Consider the following 17,833-nt stretch of genomic DNA (forward strand, 5'->3'; position numbering starts at 1 on the left):
AAAAATCCTCTGCATTATCATTAACAGCAGACTCGTACATTTCCTCAATTAAAACAATGTACTGAGCAAATGTCAAATTGGCTTTTTACCAAATTACCGTACAACAGACCATGTATTCACCCTGCACACCCTAATTGACAACCAAACAAACCAAAACAAAGGTAAAGTCTTCTCATGCTTTGTTGATTTCAAAAAAGCCTTCGACTCAATTTGGCATGAGGGTCTGCTATACAAACTGATAGAAAGTGGTGTTGGGGGTAAAACATACGACATTATAAAATCCATGTACACAAACAAAGTGTGTGGTTAAAATGGGCAAAAAACACACACATTTCTTCACACAGGACTGTGGGGTGAGACAGGGATGAAGCTTAAGCCCCACCCTCTTCAACATATATATCAACGAATTGGCGCGGGCACTAGAAAAGTCTGCAGCACCCGGCCTCCCCCTGCTAGAATCCGAAGTCAAATGTCTACAGATGATCTGGTGCTTCTGTCACCAACCAAGGAGGGCCTACAGCAGCACCTAGATCTGTCACCAACCAGGGAGGGCCTACAGCAGCACCTAGATCTGTCACCAACCAGGGAGGGCCTACAGCAGCACCTAGATCTTCTGCACAGATTCTGTCAGACCTGGGCCCTGACAGTAAATCTCAGTAAGACCAAAATAATGGTGTTCCAAAAAAGGTCCAATCGCCAGGACCACAAATACAAATTCCATCTAGACACTGTTGCCCTAGAGCACACAAAAAACTATACATACCTTGGCCTAAACATCAGCGCCACAGGTAACTTCCACAAAGCTGTGAAGAAGGGCATTCTATGCCATCAAAAGGAACATCACTATTTGACTGTGTACAGACTCAGTGAGCATAGCCTTGCTATTGAGAAAGGCCGCCGTAGACAGACATGGCTCTCTAGACTTTATAAAGTCTTTAAGAACACAGGTATTAACAGGAAGTCCCTGTCTTGGTATCAACCAGGCATGGTTTTAACAGGAAGTACCTGTCTTGGTATCTACCAGACATGGTTTTAACAGGAAGTACCTGTCTTGGTATCAACCAGACATGGTTTTAACAGGAAGTACCTGTCTTGGTATCTACCAAATATGGTTTTAACAGGAAGTACCTGTCTTGGTATCTACCAGACATGGTTTTAACAGGAAGTACCTGTCTTGGTATCTACCAGACATGGTTTTAACAGGAAGTCCCTGTCTTGGTATCTACCAGACATGGTTTTAACAGGAAGTCCCTGTCTTGGTATCTACCAGACATGGTTTTAACACGAAGTACCTGTCTTGGTATCTACCAGACATGTCTGTAGGATATTGTATCAGACAGGGATATCCTACCAACCTCAGGTCGTCTAAAAGAGAGATGCTTTAATAGAAACAGAAAGGAACTGAGATATTGATTCCTTCTTGGTAAATAAATACAACAAAAACATTTGGTTGTTTCACTGTAATACCTTGCCTTACTTCTACATCTGTGTCGCTTGCTGTTTGGGGTTTTAGGTTGGGTTTCTGTACAAGCACTTTGTGACATCTATCGAGGTCAAGGTAAAACAAAATCTGTCGTTCTGCCCCTGAAGAAGGCAGTTTAACCCACTGTTCCTAGACCAGTTAACCCACTGTTCCTAGACCAGTTTAACCCACTGTTCCTAGGCCGTCATTGTAAATACGTTCTCTCAAAATTTGTTCTTTAACTGATTTGCCTAGTTAAATAAAGATAAAATAAAAAAAAATACAAACGTAAAATGGGCTTTATAAATACATTTGATTGATTGACCTAGCAATTTTATGAAGTTAGCTTTCGCTAACCAGGAAGGGGCCCTATCTATCAACCTCAAAACTATTTAACTAGCTATCAGGTAGACTAGCTAACTATCTTAGCTGGCGTGCCTGAGGTCAAGGTGGGCGGACTATGGAAGCAATAACTATTAACTAAATGTACTGAACAAAGACTCATATTCCTTTCCATCTTACACCCCAGAATTTAGCAGAGATGCAGAGAAGCATATTTAGTTTATTCTAAAAAAGCACCTCCAGTCAGGAGAATAAAAGACCGATCAAGAGGTATGCTTAGAGCAATGCTTAGAGCAATGCTTAGAGCAATGCTTAGAGCAATGCTTAGAGCAATACTCAGAACAATACTCAGAACAATACTCAGAACAATACTTGGTTAAAATGTAATCTGGCAACTAAATGGTAATATCATGATATTTTGTGTATTAATTAGGAATGCATAATATGTGCCTGTATTGACGATGTGTGGTGTGATCCCATGATATGTGCCTGTATTGACGATGTGTGGGTATGATCCCATGATATGTGCCTGTATTGACGATGTGTGGGTATGATCCCATGATATGTGCCTGTATTGACGATGTGTGGGTATGATCTCATGATATGTGCCTGTATTGACGATGTGTGGGTATGATCCCATGATATGTGCCTGTATTGACGATGTGTGGTGTGATCATGATATGTGCCTGTATTGACGATGTGTGGGTATGATCTCATGATATGTGCCTGTATTGACGATGTGTGGTGTGATCTCATGATATGTGCCTGTATTGACGATGTGTGGTGTGATCCCATGATATGTGCCTGTATTGACGATGTGTGGGTATGATCCCATGATATGTGCCTGTATTGACGATGTGTGGGTATGATCCCATGATATGTGCCTGTATTGACGATGTGTGGGTATGATCCCATGATATGTGCCTGTATTGACGATGTGTGGTGTGATCCCATGATATGTGCCTGTATTGACGATGTGTGGGTATGATCCCATGATATGTGCCTGTATTGACGATGTGTGGGTATGATCCCATGATATGTGCCTGTATTGACGATGTGTGGGTATGATCCCATGATATGTGCCTGTATTGACGATGTGTGGTGTGATCCCATGATATGTGCCTGTATTGACGATGTGTGGGTATGATCTCATGATATGTGCCTGTATTGACGATGTGTGGTGTGATCCCATGATATGTGCCTGTATTGACGATGTGTGGTGTGATCCCATGATATGTGCCTGTATTGACGATGTGTGGTGTGATCCCATGATATGTGCCTGTATTGACGATGTGTGGGTATGATCTCATGATATGTGCCTGTATTGACGATGTGTGGTATGATCCCATGATATGTGCCTGTATTGACGATGTGTGGTGTGATCCCATGATATGTGCCTGTATTGACGATGTGTGGGTATGATCCCATGATATGTGCCTGTATTGACGATGTGTGGGTATGATCCCATGATATGTGCCTGTATTGACGATGTGTGGGTATGATCCCATGTAACGTCGAGGTAATGAGCTGGACGTGTTACTGCAGTAGATTGATATGTGTGACTGACAGGGTAAGAGGCCTTAGCCAGAATACTAGACGTATTTTGCATACAGAAGAAATCAAAACGCATATTTCGTGCCACCCCCTTCTAAAGTAATGGGTTCATGATGCCCATATCACACACACACAGTAACACACACACATTAAACACACACAACGATGCTTTGTACTTACAGTACAGTGAGCTGGCTGCAGGTTTTCAGAGTGGAGTAGTTGATGGTTAAGACCTGGTTCCCCTCAAAATCCCTGGAGAGAGAAAGGGAAAGGGAGAGAGAGAGAGAGAGAGACAGAGCGAGAGAGAGAAAGAGGGAAGGACAGGGATCGAGAGAAAGAGAGAACATTGGTGTACACTGTTACATCACACGGTCAGGCTGACCGCTGGCTAACATTATCCTTATCTTTGTCTGCAGCCGGATACTAATCTAATCCCTTCAAACTGGAGGTCTCTCTCTCTCTCTCTCTCTCATCTGTGTGTGTGTTAATAACAATAACTTTGCTGCAGAAGAAAATAACCTCTTAAAGTCTGTATTTCTGTCTTTGTTTTTACTAATAATGGGATGGATGGATTAATGCTGACAGTCAAATTATTATTATGATACATACTCAATAGGGATAGGATGGACAGACAGACAGACAGAGACAGACAGACAGACAGACAGACAGACAGACAGACAGACAGACAGACAGACAGACAACTTCCACAAAGCTGTGAACAATCTGAGAGACAAGGCAAGAAGGGCCTTCTATGCCATCAAAAGGAACATAAAATTCGACATACCAATTAGGATCTGGCTAAAAATACTTGAATCAGTCATAGAACCCATTGTCCTTTATGGTTGTGAGGTCTGGGGTCCGCTCACCAACCAAGAATTCCCAAAATGTTGAGACTCTGCATGCAAATTCTGTAAAAATATCCACAGTGTACAACGTAGAAAACCAAATAATGTATGCAGAGCAGAATTGAAACGATACCAACTAATTATTCAAATCCATAAAAGAGCCATTAAATTTTCCAACCACCTAAAAGGAAGCGATTCCAAAACCTTCCATAACAAAGCCATCACCTACAGAGAGATGAACCTGGAGCAGAGTCCACTAAGCAAGCTGGTACCGGGGCTCTGTTCACAAACACAAACCCACACCACAGAGCCCCAGGACAGCAGCACAATTAGACCCAACCAAATCATGAGAAAACAAAAAGATAATTCCTTGACACATTGGAAGGACTTAACAAAAAAACAAAGCAAACTAGAATGCTATTTGACCCTAAACAGAGAGTACACAGCGGCAGAATACCTGACCACTGTGACTGACACAAACCTAAGGAAAGCTTTGACTATGTTCAGACTCAGTGAGCATAGCCTTGCTATTGAGAAAGGCCGCCGTAGACAGACATGGCTCTCAAGAGAAGACAGGCTATGTGCTCACTGCCCACAAAATGAGGTGGAAACTGAGATGCACTTCCTAACCTCCTGCCCAATGTATGACCATATTAGAGAGACATATTTCCCTCAGATTACACAGATCCCACAAAGAATTTGAAAATAGATCACATTTTCATAAACTTCTATATCTACTGGGTGAAATACCACAGTGTGCCATCACAGCAGCAAGTAGCAAGATTTGTGACCTGTTGCCACAAGAAAAGGGCAACCAGCGCAACCAGTAGTTTATGTGTCAGGGGTCTCTTTCTTTCTCTCTCTCGGAGGACCTGAGCCCTAGGACCATGCCTCAGGACTGCCGGGCATAATGACTCCTTGCTGTCTCCAGTCCACCTGGCTGTGCTGCTGCTCCAGTTTCAACTGTTCTGCCTGTGATTATTATTATTTGACCATGCTGGTCATTTATGAACATTTGAACATATTGGCCACGTTCTGTTATAATCTCCACCCGGCACAGCCAGAAGAGGACTGGCCACCCCACATAGCCTGGTTCCTCTCTAGGTTTCTTCCTAGGTTTTAGCCTTTCTAGGGAGTTTTTCCTAGCCACCGTGCTTCTACACCTGCATTGCTTGCTGTTTGGAGTTTTAGGATGGGTTTCTGTACAGCACTTTGATATATCAGCGAAGGGCTATATAAATACATTTGATTTGATTTTTGAAGAACAAACACCATTGTAAATACAATCCATATTTGGAATGAATTGTAACCCACACCTTTGGGATGAATTGGAACGCCCAACATCACTGCTCAACCTCACTAATGCTCTTGTGGCTGAACCAAGTTCCCGCAGCAAGGGGGGGGGGGGGGGGGGGGGGGGGGGGTCAACACCATATTAATGGATATTCCAGTTTCACCTGGAATGCTTTTTCCAATAGTCTTGAAGGAGTTAAACAGTATGTAAACATTATTAAAGTGAACAGTGTTCCATGTCTATGTACAGGCAGTAGCCTCTAAGGTGCATGGTAGAGTAACCTGGTGGTAGCCATCTAGTAACAGTGACTAAAGATCAGGGCAGGGTGGAGACTGGTGACTATTTAACAGTCTGATAGCCTTGAGAAATAAGCTGTTTCTCAGGTCTCTCTGGCCAAGCTTTGAAGCATCTGTACTTTCAGAGTGGCATGGAATATAATACAGTAGAATAGAATACAGTATATACATATGATATGAGTAAAGCAGTATGTAAACATTATTAAAGTGACTCGTGTTCCGTTATTAAAGTGGCCAGTCATTTCAAGTCTATTTATATGGGGCAGCAGCCTCTAAGGTGCAGGATTGAGTAACCGGGTGGAAGCCACCTAGTGATGGCTGTTTAACAGTCTGATGGCCTTGAGATAGAAGCTGTTTTTTCAGTCTCTCGGTCCGAACTTTGATGCACCAGTACTGACCTCGCCTTCTGGAGGATAGTGGAAGGAACAGGCTGTGGCTTGACTCGTCTCTCAAAGCTCTTCATGGTGACAGAGTGCTACGGGGCGATAGTCATTTCATTCAGTTACCTTTAGCTTTCTTGGGTACAGGAACAATGGTGGGTGTCTTAAAGCAAGTGGGGACATCAGACTGGGATAGGGAGAGATTGAAGATGTCCGTAAACACTCCAGCCAGCTGGTCTGTACATGCTCTGAGGACGCGGCTAGTGATGCCGTCTGGGCCGTCAGCCATGCGATGTCTTACTCACGTTGGCCACGGGAGCGGTGGTAGTCCACGGGAGCGGTGATAGTCCACGGGAGCGGTGGTAGTCGGAGGCTGAGGTCCTTGAGGATCTTCTTGGCCTTCCTGTGACACCGAGTGCTGTAGATGTCCTGGAGGGCAGGCAGTGTGCCCTCTGGTGTGCCCTGCGGTTGTGGATGGTGCAGTTGCCATACCAGGCGGCGATACAGCCCAACACAATGCTCTCAATGGTGGATCTGTAAGTTTGTGTCTTATGGGCAAAGAGACACATTTCTTCAGCCTCCTGAGGTTGTTTGTGTGGGTGAACCATTTCCGATTTCAAGTATTTCACCTTCTCCACTGCGGCCTGTCCACGTGGAAAGGTGGGTGCTCCCTCTGCTGTCTCCTGAAGTCCACGATGAGCTCCTTCATTTTGTTGAAAGAGAGGTTATTTTCCTGGCACCACTCCTCCAGGGCCCTCACCTCCTTCCTGTAGGCCGTCACCTCCTCCCTGTAGGCCGTCATCTCCTTCCTGTAGGCCGTTACCTACAACTGTTGTGTCGTCTACAAACTTGATGATGGAGTTGGAGACGTGCGTGGCCACGCAGTCATGGGTGAACAGGGAGTACAGGAAGGGGGCTGAGTACGCACCCTTGTGGGGCCCCTGTGTTGAGGAACAGCGACGTGGAGGTGTTGTTTCCTACCTTCACCACCTGGGGGGGGGGGGGCAGCCAGTCAGGAAGTCCAGGACTCAGTTGCACAGGACGGGGTTCAGACCCAGGGTCCAGAGCTTAATGATGACCATGGTGAGCACTATGAAATTCAGAGCTGAGCTCTAGTCAATGAACAGCATTCTTACATTGTTATTCCTCTTGTCCAGATGGGATAGGGCAGTGTGCAGTGCGATGGCGAATGCGTCATCCGTGGATATCTTTGAGGCAGCATGCAAATTGGAGTGGGTCTAGGGTGTTGGGTAAGGGGAGGGTGATATGATTCTTGACTCGTCTCTCAAAGCTCTTCATGGTGACAGAGTGCTACGGGGCGATAGTCATTTAATTCAGTTACCTTTAGCTTTCTTGGGTACAGGAACAATGGTGGGTGTCTTAAAACAAGTGGGGACATCAGACTGGGATAGGGAGAGATTGAAGATGTCCGTAAACACTCCAGCCAGCTGGTCTGTACATGCTCTGAGGACGCGGCTAGTGATGCCGTCTGGGCCGTCAGCCATGCGATGTCTTACTCACGTTGGCCACGGGAGCGGTGGTAGTCCACGGGAGCGGTGGTAGTCCACGGGAGCAGTGGTAGTCCACGGGAGCAGCGGTGATAGTCCACGGGAGCAGCGGTGATAGTCCACGGGAGCAGCGGTGATAGTCCACGGGAGCAGCGGTGATAGTCCACGGGAGCAGCGGTGATAGTCCACGGGAGCAGCGGTGATAGTCCACGGGAGCAGCGGTGATAGTCCACGGGAGCAGCGGTGATAGTCCACGGGAGCAGCGGTGATAGTCCACGGGAGCAGCGGTGATAGTCCACGGGAGCAGCGGTGATAGTCCACGGGAGCGGTGGTAGTCCACGGGAGCGGTGGTAGTCCACGGGAGCGGTGATAGTCCACGGGAGCAGTGGTAGTCCACAGGAGCAGTGGTAGTCCACGGGAGGAGCGGTGGTAGTCCACGGGAAACGGTGGTAGTCCACGGGAGCAGCGGTGATAGTCCACGGGAGCGGTGGTAGTCCACGGGAGCGGTGGTAGTCCACGGGAGCGGTGGTAGTCCACGGGAGCGGTGGTAGTCCACGGGAGCGGTGGTAGTCCACGGGAGCGGTGATAGTCCACGGGAGCGGTGATAGTCCACGGGAGCGGTGGTAGTCCACGGGAGCGGTGGTAGTCCACGGGAGCGGTGATAGTCCACGGGAGCGGTGGTAGTCCACGGGAGCGGTGGTAGTCCACGGGAGCGGTGGTAGTCCACGGGAGCGGTGGTAGTCCACGGGAGCGGTGATAGTCCACGGGAGCAGTGGTAGTCCACGGGAGCGGTGGTAGTCCGCATCAGCGGCACTGTGTTGCCCTCAAAGCAGGCAAAGAAGTTGTTTATCTTGTCCAGGAGCAAAACGTTGGACATTTCAGGTTTTCCATGTATAATCCGAGAGAGAGTCCCTGCCATATACATGTCTTGTGTCTGAGCCATTGAATTGCAACTCCACTTTGTGTTTGCATTGATGTTTTGCCTGTTTGATACATAGCTGGACTGTTTGTGCTTGACCATATTGTCGGTCTGTAGTTAAATGTGATGGTTTGTGCTTTCAGATGTGCACAAAATGCTGCCATCTATCCACGGTTTTAGGTTTGGAATAGGTTTTAATCGTCAAAGTTTGAACAAAGTCCCCTTATACACTTCCTGATGAACTCAGTCACTGTGTCAACGTCAATTTTATTCTCAGAGGCAACTCAGAACAGATCCTAGTCCGCGTGATCAAAACAATCTGGAAGCATGAGTTCCGATTGGTCAGACCAACGTTTAACAGTCCTTCCCACGGGTAGTTCCTGTTTGAGTTTCTGCCTATAGGAAGGGAGGATCAGGATGGAGACCTGATCTGATTTGCCGATGGGAGGGTGGGGGAGGGCTTTGTAGCCATCTCGGAAGGGAGAGTAGCAATGGTCTAGAGTTTTTAAAGTACTGGAAGCGATATGTTGATAGAACTTCGGTTACGTTTTCCTCAAATTTGCTTTGTGAAAATCCCCAGCTACAATAAATGCGGCCTCGGGATATGTGGTTCCCAGTTTTCACAAAGTCCAGATTCATTCCTTGAGAGCTGTTGTGGAATCGGCTTGAGGGGGAATATACATGGCTGTGACAATTACCGAAGAGAATTCTCTTGGGAGGTAATGAGATCTGCATTTTATTGTGAGGTATCACAGGTAGGGAAAAGGACCTGAGTTCCTATACATTACCACAATTACAGTAGTTAATCATGAAACATACACTACCTTTCAAAAGTTTGGGGACACTTATAAATGTCCTTGTTTTTGATAGAAAAGCACACTTTTTGTCCATGAAAATAACATCAAAATGATCAGAAACACAGTACAAAGAAACAAGAATAGACTGACGAGTTTCGGAAGAAAGTTCTTTGTTTCTGGACAGTTTGAGCCTGTAATCGAACCCACAAATGCTGATGCTCCAGATACTCAACTAGTCTAAAGGAGGCCAGTTTCATTGCTTCTTTATTCAGAACAACCGTTTTCAGCTGTTCTAACATAATTGCAAATGTTTTCTAATGATCAATTAGCCTTTTAAAATGATAAACTTGGAGTTCTTAATTTCTGTTGATGTGAAAGACTGAGAACCCAGCTGGCTGTATGGACGGGGACAGTATATCTGGAGATAGCAAAGATTCTGTGAAACAGAGTATGTTACAGTCCCTGAAGTCTCTCTGGAAGGAGATCCTCGCCCTGAGCTTGTCTACTTTATTGTCCAGGGACTGAACATTAGCAAGTAATATACTCAGAAGTGGTGGGTGTTATTCAACCAAGTCGGACTAAGAGTCCACTCCAAACACCTATTCTCTGCCGGTGGCGTCATGGAGCAGTGGAATTGCGTTGGGGGGTACGAACAAAGGATATCATTCAGAAAAGTCTGGTTGAAATGCTGGTGAGTTACATGTATAGATAGATTGATAGATTGATAGATGTATAGATGTATAGATGGACAGATGTATAGATGTAGAGATGGACAGATGGACAGATGGATAGATGGATAGATAGATAGATTGATATATAGATGTATAGATGGACAGATGGATAGATGGATAGATGGATAGATGGATAGAATCCGCTCTGATATTCAAACGTTCTTTCCAGCTGTATGTAATAATGCAAAGGACGTTCTGAGCTAATAAGGTGAGAAATAACACACACAAAAAAAAAAAATACTGGAAAGTTGCTGAACGGCCATGTCTATCGGTGCCAACTTAATGTATAGATAGATAGATAGATAGATGTATAGATAGATAGATGTATACTCAGATGGGAAGATAAATAGATAGATACTCACACCCAGCTGAGGTTAGGTGTGTGGTGACAGAGGCTGGGTTGGGGAAGCTCCACGAGAGACGTATTCACCATGGAACTGGGGAGAGAGAGAACACACTGTTGTCTAGAGAATACACACACAGACACACATGGATGGGCGGACACACACACACACAGATGGAAGGACACACATGCACACACACGGACTCACACAAACACACAACTGTGGGACCTCCTTCAGGTAGACACACAGCTGGGAGCCATGTTTGGAGAGAAAAAGATTAACACAAAAACACACTCAGAAAAAAATGGTTCCAAAGGGGTTCTTCCCATTGGAGAATCCTTTTTGGTTCCAGGGAGAATCCTTTTTGGTTCCAGGGAGAATCCTTTTTGGTTCCAGGGAGAATCCTTTTTGGTTCCAGGGAGAATCCTTTTTGGTTCCAGGGAGAATCCTTTTTGGTTCCAGGGAGAACTCATTTCAGGTTCCCTGACAGCCAAAAGTACTCGTTACATTCTAAATGCTTAGCAGAACATGAATATGATGCAATTCTCACACTTATTAAGAGAACATCCCTGGTCATCCCTACTGCCTCTGATCTGGTGGACTCACTAAACAGAGAACATCCCTGGTCCTCTCTACTGCCTCTGATCTGGCGGACTCACTAAGCACACATGTTTTGTTTGTAAATGGTGTCTGAGTGTTGGAGTGTGCCCCTGGCTATTCGTTAATACATTTTTTAAAAACAAGCATATCATGCCGTCTGGTTTGCTTAATATAAGGAGCATGAAATGATTTAAAATTTTACTTTTGATCCTCATGTCACGGTTGTTGAAAGAAGAGGACCAAGGTGCAGCGTGGTGAGCGTACCTATTCTCTTTATTAGAAATTACGCCGAACAAAACAATAAACACTACCAAACAAACCGTGCCGCTAAAGGCTATGTGCCACGAACAAAGACAACTTCCCACCAAGACAAGGAGGGAAAAAGTATGGTTCCCAATCAGAGACAACGATAGACAGCTGTCCCTGATTGAGAACCATACCCGGCCAGAACATAGAAATACAAAATCATAGATAACAAAACATAGAATGCCCAATCCAATTCACACCCTGAACAAACCAAAGAGAGACATTAAATGGCTCTCTAAGGTCAGGGCGTGACAACTCAAGTATATTTTAGAAATTATGTTTACTTTTGATACTTAAAAATATTTAAAAACAAATAATTTTTAGACTTTTACTCAAGTAGTATTTTACTGGGTAACACGATTAAATGTCTTACTAACTTCGGCAGGGCGAGCTAAGGTATCTTTTCTTTTACTCAAGCATGACAATTGGGTACATTTTCCACCATTGAAAAAAAAGGGGTTCTACAAAGGGTTCTCCTATGGGGACAGTTGAAGAACCCTTTGAGGTTCTAGATAGCACTTTTTTTCTAAGAGTGTACTTACTGAGTGCTGCGTTGGCAAGACTATAGGGATTGTAATGTAATGATGCAGTGCAACTTGTCAAACTTCTGTTAATTGGTGTACAGTAACAGATGGTCAACAAGCTCCTCACAGTCTCATGAGACGTTCCTCCAATGTTTCTCAAGTGTCAAAGTTGATCCAAATTAAACATTTTGAAGTGTTTAAGGTTACGTTTAGGTATTACCTCTGAATGGTTGATTCTCAGCAGTCAGTTGATAGTCAGTTGATAGTCAGTTGATAGTCAGTTGATCCTCAGTAGATAGTCAGTTGATAGTCAGTTGATAGTCAGATGATCCTCAGCAGATAGTCAGCAGATAGTCAGTTGATAGTCAGTTGATAGTCAGTTGATAGTCAGCAGATAGTCAGCAGATAGTCAGTTGATAGTCAGTTGATAGTCATTTGATAGTCATTTGATAGTCAGCAGATAGTCAGCAGATAGTCAGCAGATAGTCAGCAGATAGTCAGCAGATAGTCAGTTGATAGTCAGTTGATAGTCAGTTGATAGTCAGTTGATAGTCAGATGATCCTCAGCAGATAGTCAGTTGATAGTCAGCAGATAGTCAGCTGATAGTCAGTTGATAGTCAGTTGATAGTCAGTTGATAGTCAGCAGATAGTCAGTTGATAGCCAGTTGATAGTCAGTTGATAGTCAGTACAACCATCTGTAGAGCAGCTCTTTTCAATCTCTGTGTTTCTCTCTCCTCATCTCAATATGTCATGTATTGTCATGTTGTGTCCTGTTCCTGTTCTTTCTCTTCACCCTGTCTCCCTCTGCTGGTCGTATTAGGTTACCTTTTCTTCCCCTCTTTCCCCCAGCTGTTCCTTGTCTTCTCTAACTACCTCGTTCACCCCTTTTCCCACCTGTTCCCTTTTTCCCTCTGATTAGGCCTCTATATCTCTCTCTGTTTCTGCTTCTGTCTTTGTCGGATTCTCGTTTGTGTTACTCATGCCTGAACCAGACTATCGTCGTGTTTGCTGCAACCTTGTCCTGTCCTGTCGGAATCTGCCTGTTCATCTAACCTTGTCCTGTCGGAATCTGCCTGTCCATCTGAGCCTACGTGTGTTTCGTCATTAAAGAAACTCTGTTTTGTTAATTCGCTTTTGGGTCCTCATTCACGCACCTGACAGAAGAATCCGACCAAGAATGGACCCAGCGACTTCGGATCCTCTCCACTCAGCCGTCGAGATCCAGGGAGCGATGCTAGGCAGACACGAGCAGGAATTGTCTGCTGCTCGACATGCCGTTGAGACCCTGGCCACCCAAGTCTCCAACCTCACAGAACAGGTTCACCATCTCCGCCTCGATCCACCGGCCACTTCCAGGGCTTTCGAATCTCCGGAGCCCAGAATCAATAACCCGCCGTGTTACTCTGGGGAGCCCACTGAATGCCGCTCGTTCCTCACCCACTGTGATATTGTGTTTTCTCTCCAGCCCAACACTTACTCCAGGAGCACTGCTCGTATCGCCTACGTCATATCTCTCCTTACTGGACGGGCTCGTGAGTGGGGCACGGCAATCTGGGAGGCAAGGGCTGAGTGTACTAACCAGTATCAGGACTTTAAGGAGGAGATTATACGGGTTTTTGATCGATCTGTTTTTGGGGAGGAGGCTTCCAGGGTCCTGTCTTCCCTATGTCAAGGTAATCGATCCATAACAGACTACTCTATTGAGTTTCGCACTCTTGCTGCCTCCAGTGGCTGGAACGAGCCGGCTTTGCTCGCTCGTTTTCTGGAGGGTCTCCGCGCAGAGGTAAAGGATGAGATTCTCTCCCGGGAGGTTCCTTCCAGCGTGGATTCCTTGATTGAACTCGCTATTCGCATTGAGCGACGGGTTGATCTTCGTCACCGAGCTCGTGGAAAGGAGCTCGCGTTCTCCGTTGCCCCCCTCTCCGCATCACTACCATCTTCCTCTGCCGGCTCGGGTGCTGAGCCTATGCAGCTGGGAGGTATCCGCATCTCGACTAAAGAGAGGGAACGGAGAATCACCAACCGCCTCTGTCTCTATTGCGGTTCTGCTGGTCATTTTGTCACTTCATGTCCAGTAAAAGCCAGAGCTCATCAGTAAGCGGAGGGCTACTGGTGAGCGCTACTACTCCTGTCTCTCCTTCAAGATCCTGCACTACCTTGTCGGTCCATCTACGCTGGACCGGTTCGTCAGCTTCCTGCAGTGCCTTGATAGACTCTGGGGCGGAGGGCTGTTTTATGGACGAGACCTGGGCTCGGGAACATGACATTCCTCTCAGACAGTTAAGGGACCCCACGGCCTTGTTCGCCTTGGATGGTAGTCCTCTCCCCAGGATTCAGCGTGAGACGCTACCTTTAACCCTCACTGTCTCTGGTAATCATAGCGAAACCATTTCTTTTTTAATTTTTCGTTCACCTTTTACACCTGTTGTTTTGGGCCATCCCTGGCTAGTTTGTCATAATCCTTCTATTAATTGGTCTAGTAATTCTATCCTCTCCTGGAACGTCTCTTGTCATGTGAAATGTTTAATGTCTGCTATCCCTCCTGTTTCCTCTGTCTCTTCTTCACAGGAGGAGCCTGGTGATTTGACAGGGGTGCCGGAGGAATATCACGATCTGCGCACGGTGTTCAGTCGGTCCAGGGCCACCTCTCTTCCTCCACACCGGTCGTATGATTGTAGTATTGATCTCCTTCCGGGAACCACTCCCCCCCGGGGTAGACTATACTCTCTGTCGGCTCCCGAACGTAAGGCTCTCGAAGATTATTTGTCTGTAGCTCTTGCCGCCGGTACCATAGTCCCCTCCTCCTCTCCCGCCGGAGCGGGGTTTTTTTTTTGTTAAGAAGAAGGACGGGTCCCTGCGCCCCTGCATAGATTATCGAGGGCTGAATGACATAACAGTGAAGAATCGTTATCCGCTTCCTCTTATGTCTTCAGCCTTCGAGATCCTGCAGGGAGCCAGGTTTTTCACTAAGTTGGACCTTCGTAACGCTTACCATCTCGTGCGCATCAGGGAGGGGGACGAGTGGAAGACGGCGTTTAACACTCCGTTAGGGCACTTTGAATACCGGGTTCTTCCTTTCGGCCTCGCTAACGCTCCAGCTGTCTTTCAGGCATTAGTCAATGATGTCCTGAGAGACATGCTGAACATCTTTGTTTTCGTTTACCTTGACGATATCCTGATTTTTTCACCGTCACTCCAGATTCATGTTCAGCACGTTCGACGTGTCCTCCAGCGCCTTTTAGAGAATTGTCTTTTTGTGAAGGCTGAGAAGTGCACTTTTCATGCCTCCTCCGTCACATTTCTCGGTTCTGTTATTTCCGCTGAAGGCATTAAGATGGATCCCGCTAAGGTCCAAGCTGTCATTGATTGGCCCGTCCCTAAGTCACGCGTCGAGCTGCAGCGCTTTCTCGGCTTCGCGAACTTCTATCGTCGTTTCATCCGTAATTTCGGTCAGGTGGCAGCTCCTCTCACAGCCCTTACTTCTGTCAAGACGTGCTTTAAGTGGTCCGTTTCCGCCCAGGGAGCTTTTGATCTCCTCAAGAATCGTTTTACATCCGCACCTATCCTTGTTACACCTGATGTCTCTAGACAGTTCGTTGTCGAGGTTGACGCGTCAGAGGTGGGCGTGGGAGCCATTCTTTCTCAGCGCTCCCTCTCTGACGACAAGGTCCACCCTTGCGCGTATTTTTCTCATCGCCTGTCGCCGTCGGAACGTAACTATGATGTGGGAAACCGCGAACTGCTCGCCATCCGCTTAGCCCTAGGCGAATGGCGACAGTGGTTGGAGGGGGCGACCGTTCCTTTTGTCGTTTGGACTGACCATAGGAACCTTGAGTACATCTGTTCTGCCAAACGACTTAATGCGCGTCAGGCGCGCTGGGCGCTGTTTTTCGCTCGTTTCGAGTTCGTGATTTCTTATCGTCCGGGCTCTAAGAACACCAAGCCTGATGCTTTATCTCGTCTCTTCAGTTCTTCAGTAGCCTCCACTGACCCCGAGGGGATTCTCCCTGAGGGGCGTGTTGTCGGGTTGACTGTCTGGGGAATTGAGAGGCAGGTAAAGCAAGCACTCACTCACACTCCGTCGCCGCGCGCTTGTCCTAGGAACCTTCTTTTCGTTCCCGTTCCTACTCTTCTGGCCGTTCTTCAGTGGGCTCACTCTGCCAAGTTAGCCGGCCACCCTGGCGTTCGGGGTACGCTTGCTTCCATTCGCCAGCGTTTTTGGTGGCCCACCCGGGAGCATGACACGCGTCGTTTCGTGGCTGCTTGTTCGGTCTGCGCGCAGACTAAGTCCGGTAACTCTCCTCCTGCCGGCCGTCTCAGGCCGCTTCCCATTCCCTCTCGACCGTGGTCTCACATCGCCTTAGATTTTGTCACCGGACTGCCTTCGTCAGCGGGGAAGACTGTTATTCTTACGGTTGTCGATAGGTTCTCTAAGGCGGCTCATTTTATTCCCCTTGCTAAGCTTCCTTCTGCTAAAGAGACGGCACAAATCATCATCGAGAATGTTTTCAGAATTCATGGCCTTCCGTCAGACGTCGTTTCGGACAGAGGTCCGCAATTCACGTCTCAATTTTGGAGGGAGTTTTGCCGTTTGATTGGGGCTTCCGTCAGTCTCTCTTCCGGCTTTCACCCCCAGTCTAACGGTCAAGCAGAACGGGCCAATCAGACTATTGGTCGCATCTTACGCAGTCTTTCTTTTCGCAACCCTGCGTCTTGGTCAGAACCTCTCCCCTGGGCAGAATACGCCCACAACTCGCTTCCTTCGTCTGCGACCGGGCTATCTCCTTTTCAGAGTAGCCTCGGGTACCAGCCTCCGCTGTTCTCATCTCAGTTCGCCGAGTCCAGCGTCCCCTCCGCTCAGGCTTTTGTCCAACGTTGCGAGCGCACCTGGAAGAGGGTCAGGTCTGCACTTTGCCGTTATAGGGCGCAGACTGTGAGAGCTGCTAATAAGCGTAGAACTAAGAGTCCTAGATATTGTCGCGGTCAGAGAGTTTGGCTCTCCACTCAGAACCTTCCCCTTAAGACAGCTTCTCGCAAGTTGACCCCGCGGTTCATTGGTCCGTTCCGTATTTCTCAGATCATTAATCCTGTCGCAGTGCGACTTCTTCTTCCGCGATATCTTCGTCGCGTCCACCCGGTCTTCCATGTCTCCTGTGTTAAGCCCGTTCTTCGCGCCCCCGCTCGTCTTCCCCCCCCCCCCCCATCCTTGTCGAGGGCGCACCTATCTACAGGGTCCGTAAGATTTTGGACATGCGTCCTCGGGGCCGTGGTCACCAGTACCTAGTGGATTGGGAGGGGTACGGTCCTGAGGAAAGGAGTTGGGTTCCCTCTCGGGACGTGCTGGACCGTTCGCTGATCGATGATTTCCTCCGTTGCCGCCAGGTTTCCTCCTCGAGTGCGCCAGGAGGCGCTCGGTGAGTGGGGGGGTACTGTCATGTATTGTCATGTTGTGTCCTGTTCCTGTTCTTTCTCTTCACCCTGTCTCCCTCTGCTGGTCGTATTAGGTTACCTTTTCTTCCCCTCTTTCCCCCAGCTGTTCCTTGTCTTCTCTAACTACCTCGTTCACCCCTTTTCCCACCTGTTCCCTTTTTCCCTCTGATTAGGCCTCTATATCTCTCTCTGTTTCTGCTTCTGTCTTTGTCGGATTCTCGTTTGTGTTACTCATGCCTGAACCAGACTATCGTCGTGTTTGCTGCAACCTTGTCCTGTCCTGTCGGAATCTGCCTGTTCATCTAACCTTGTCCTGTCCTGTCGGAATCTGCCTGTCCATCTGAGCCTACGTGTGTTTCGTCATTAAAGAAACTCTGTTTTGTTAATTCGCTTTTGGGTCCTCATTCACGCACCTGACACAATATCCCTCCTCACATCTCAATATCCCTCCTCACATCTCAATATCCCTCCTCACATCTCAATATCCCTCCTCACATCT

The 17,833-nt window shown here is 47.1% G+C and overlaps 1 protein-coding gene across 1 annotated transcript in view; it reads right to left on the reverse strand.

The window, feature by feature from the left end:
• Window positions 1–17,833, reverse strand: part of LOC110533265 (relaxin receptor 2-like) — a 136,291-nt gene that overhangs the window by 57,801 nt on the left and 60,657 nt on the right. The window contains exons 9-10 of the mRNA XM_036934549.1: window positions 10,491–10,565; window positions 3,539–3,610 (exon numbers count right to left, since the gene is read on the reverse strand). Of these exons, the coding sequence (XP_036790444.1) occupies window positions 3,539–3,610; window positions 10,491–10,565 (147 nt within the window). The remainder of the gene's footprint in view (window positions 1–3,538; window positions 3,611–10,490; window positions 10,566–17,833) is intronic.

The sequence above is a fragment of the Oncorhynchus mykiss genome, chromosome 10 (genome assembly GCF_013265735.2).
Source record: "Oncorhynchus mykiss isolate Arlee chromosome 10, USDA_OmykA_1.1, whole genome shotgun sequence".
Taxonomy (NCBI): domain Eukaryota; kingdom Metazoa; phylum Chordata; class Actinopteri; order Salmoniformes; family Salmonidae; genus Oncorhynchus; species Oncorhynchus mykiss.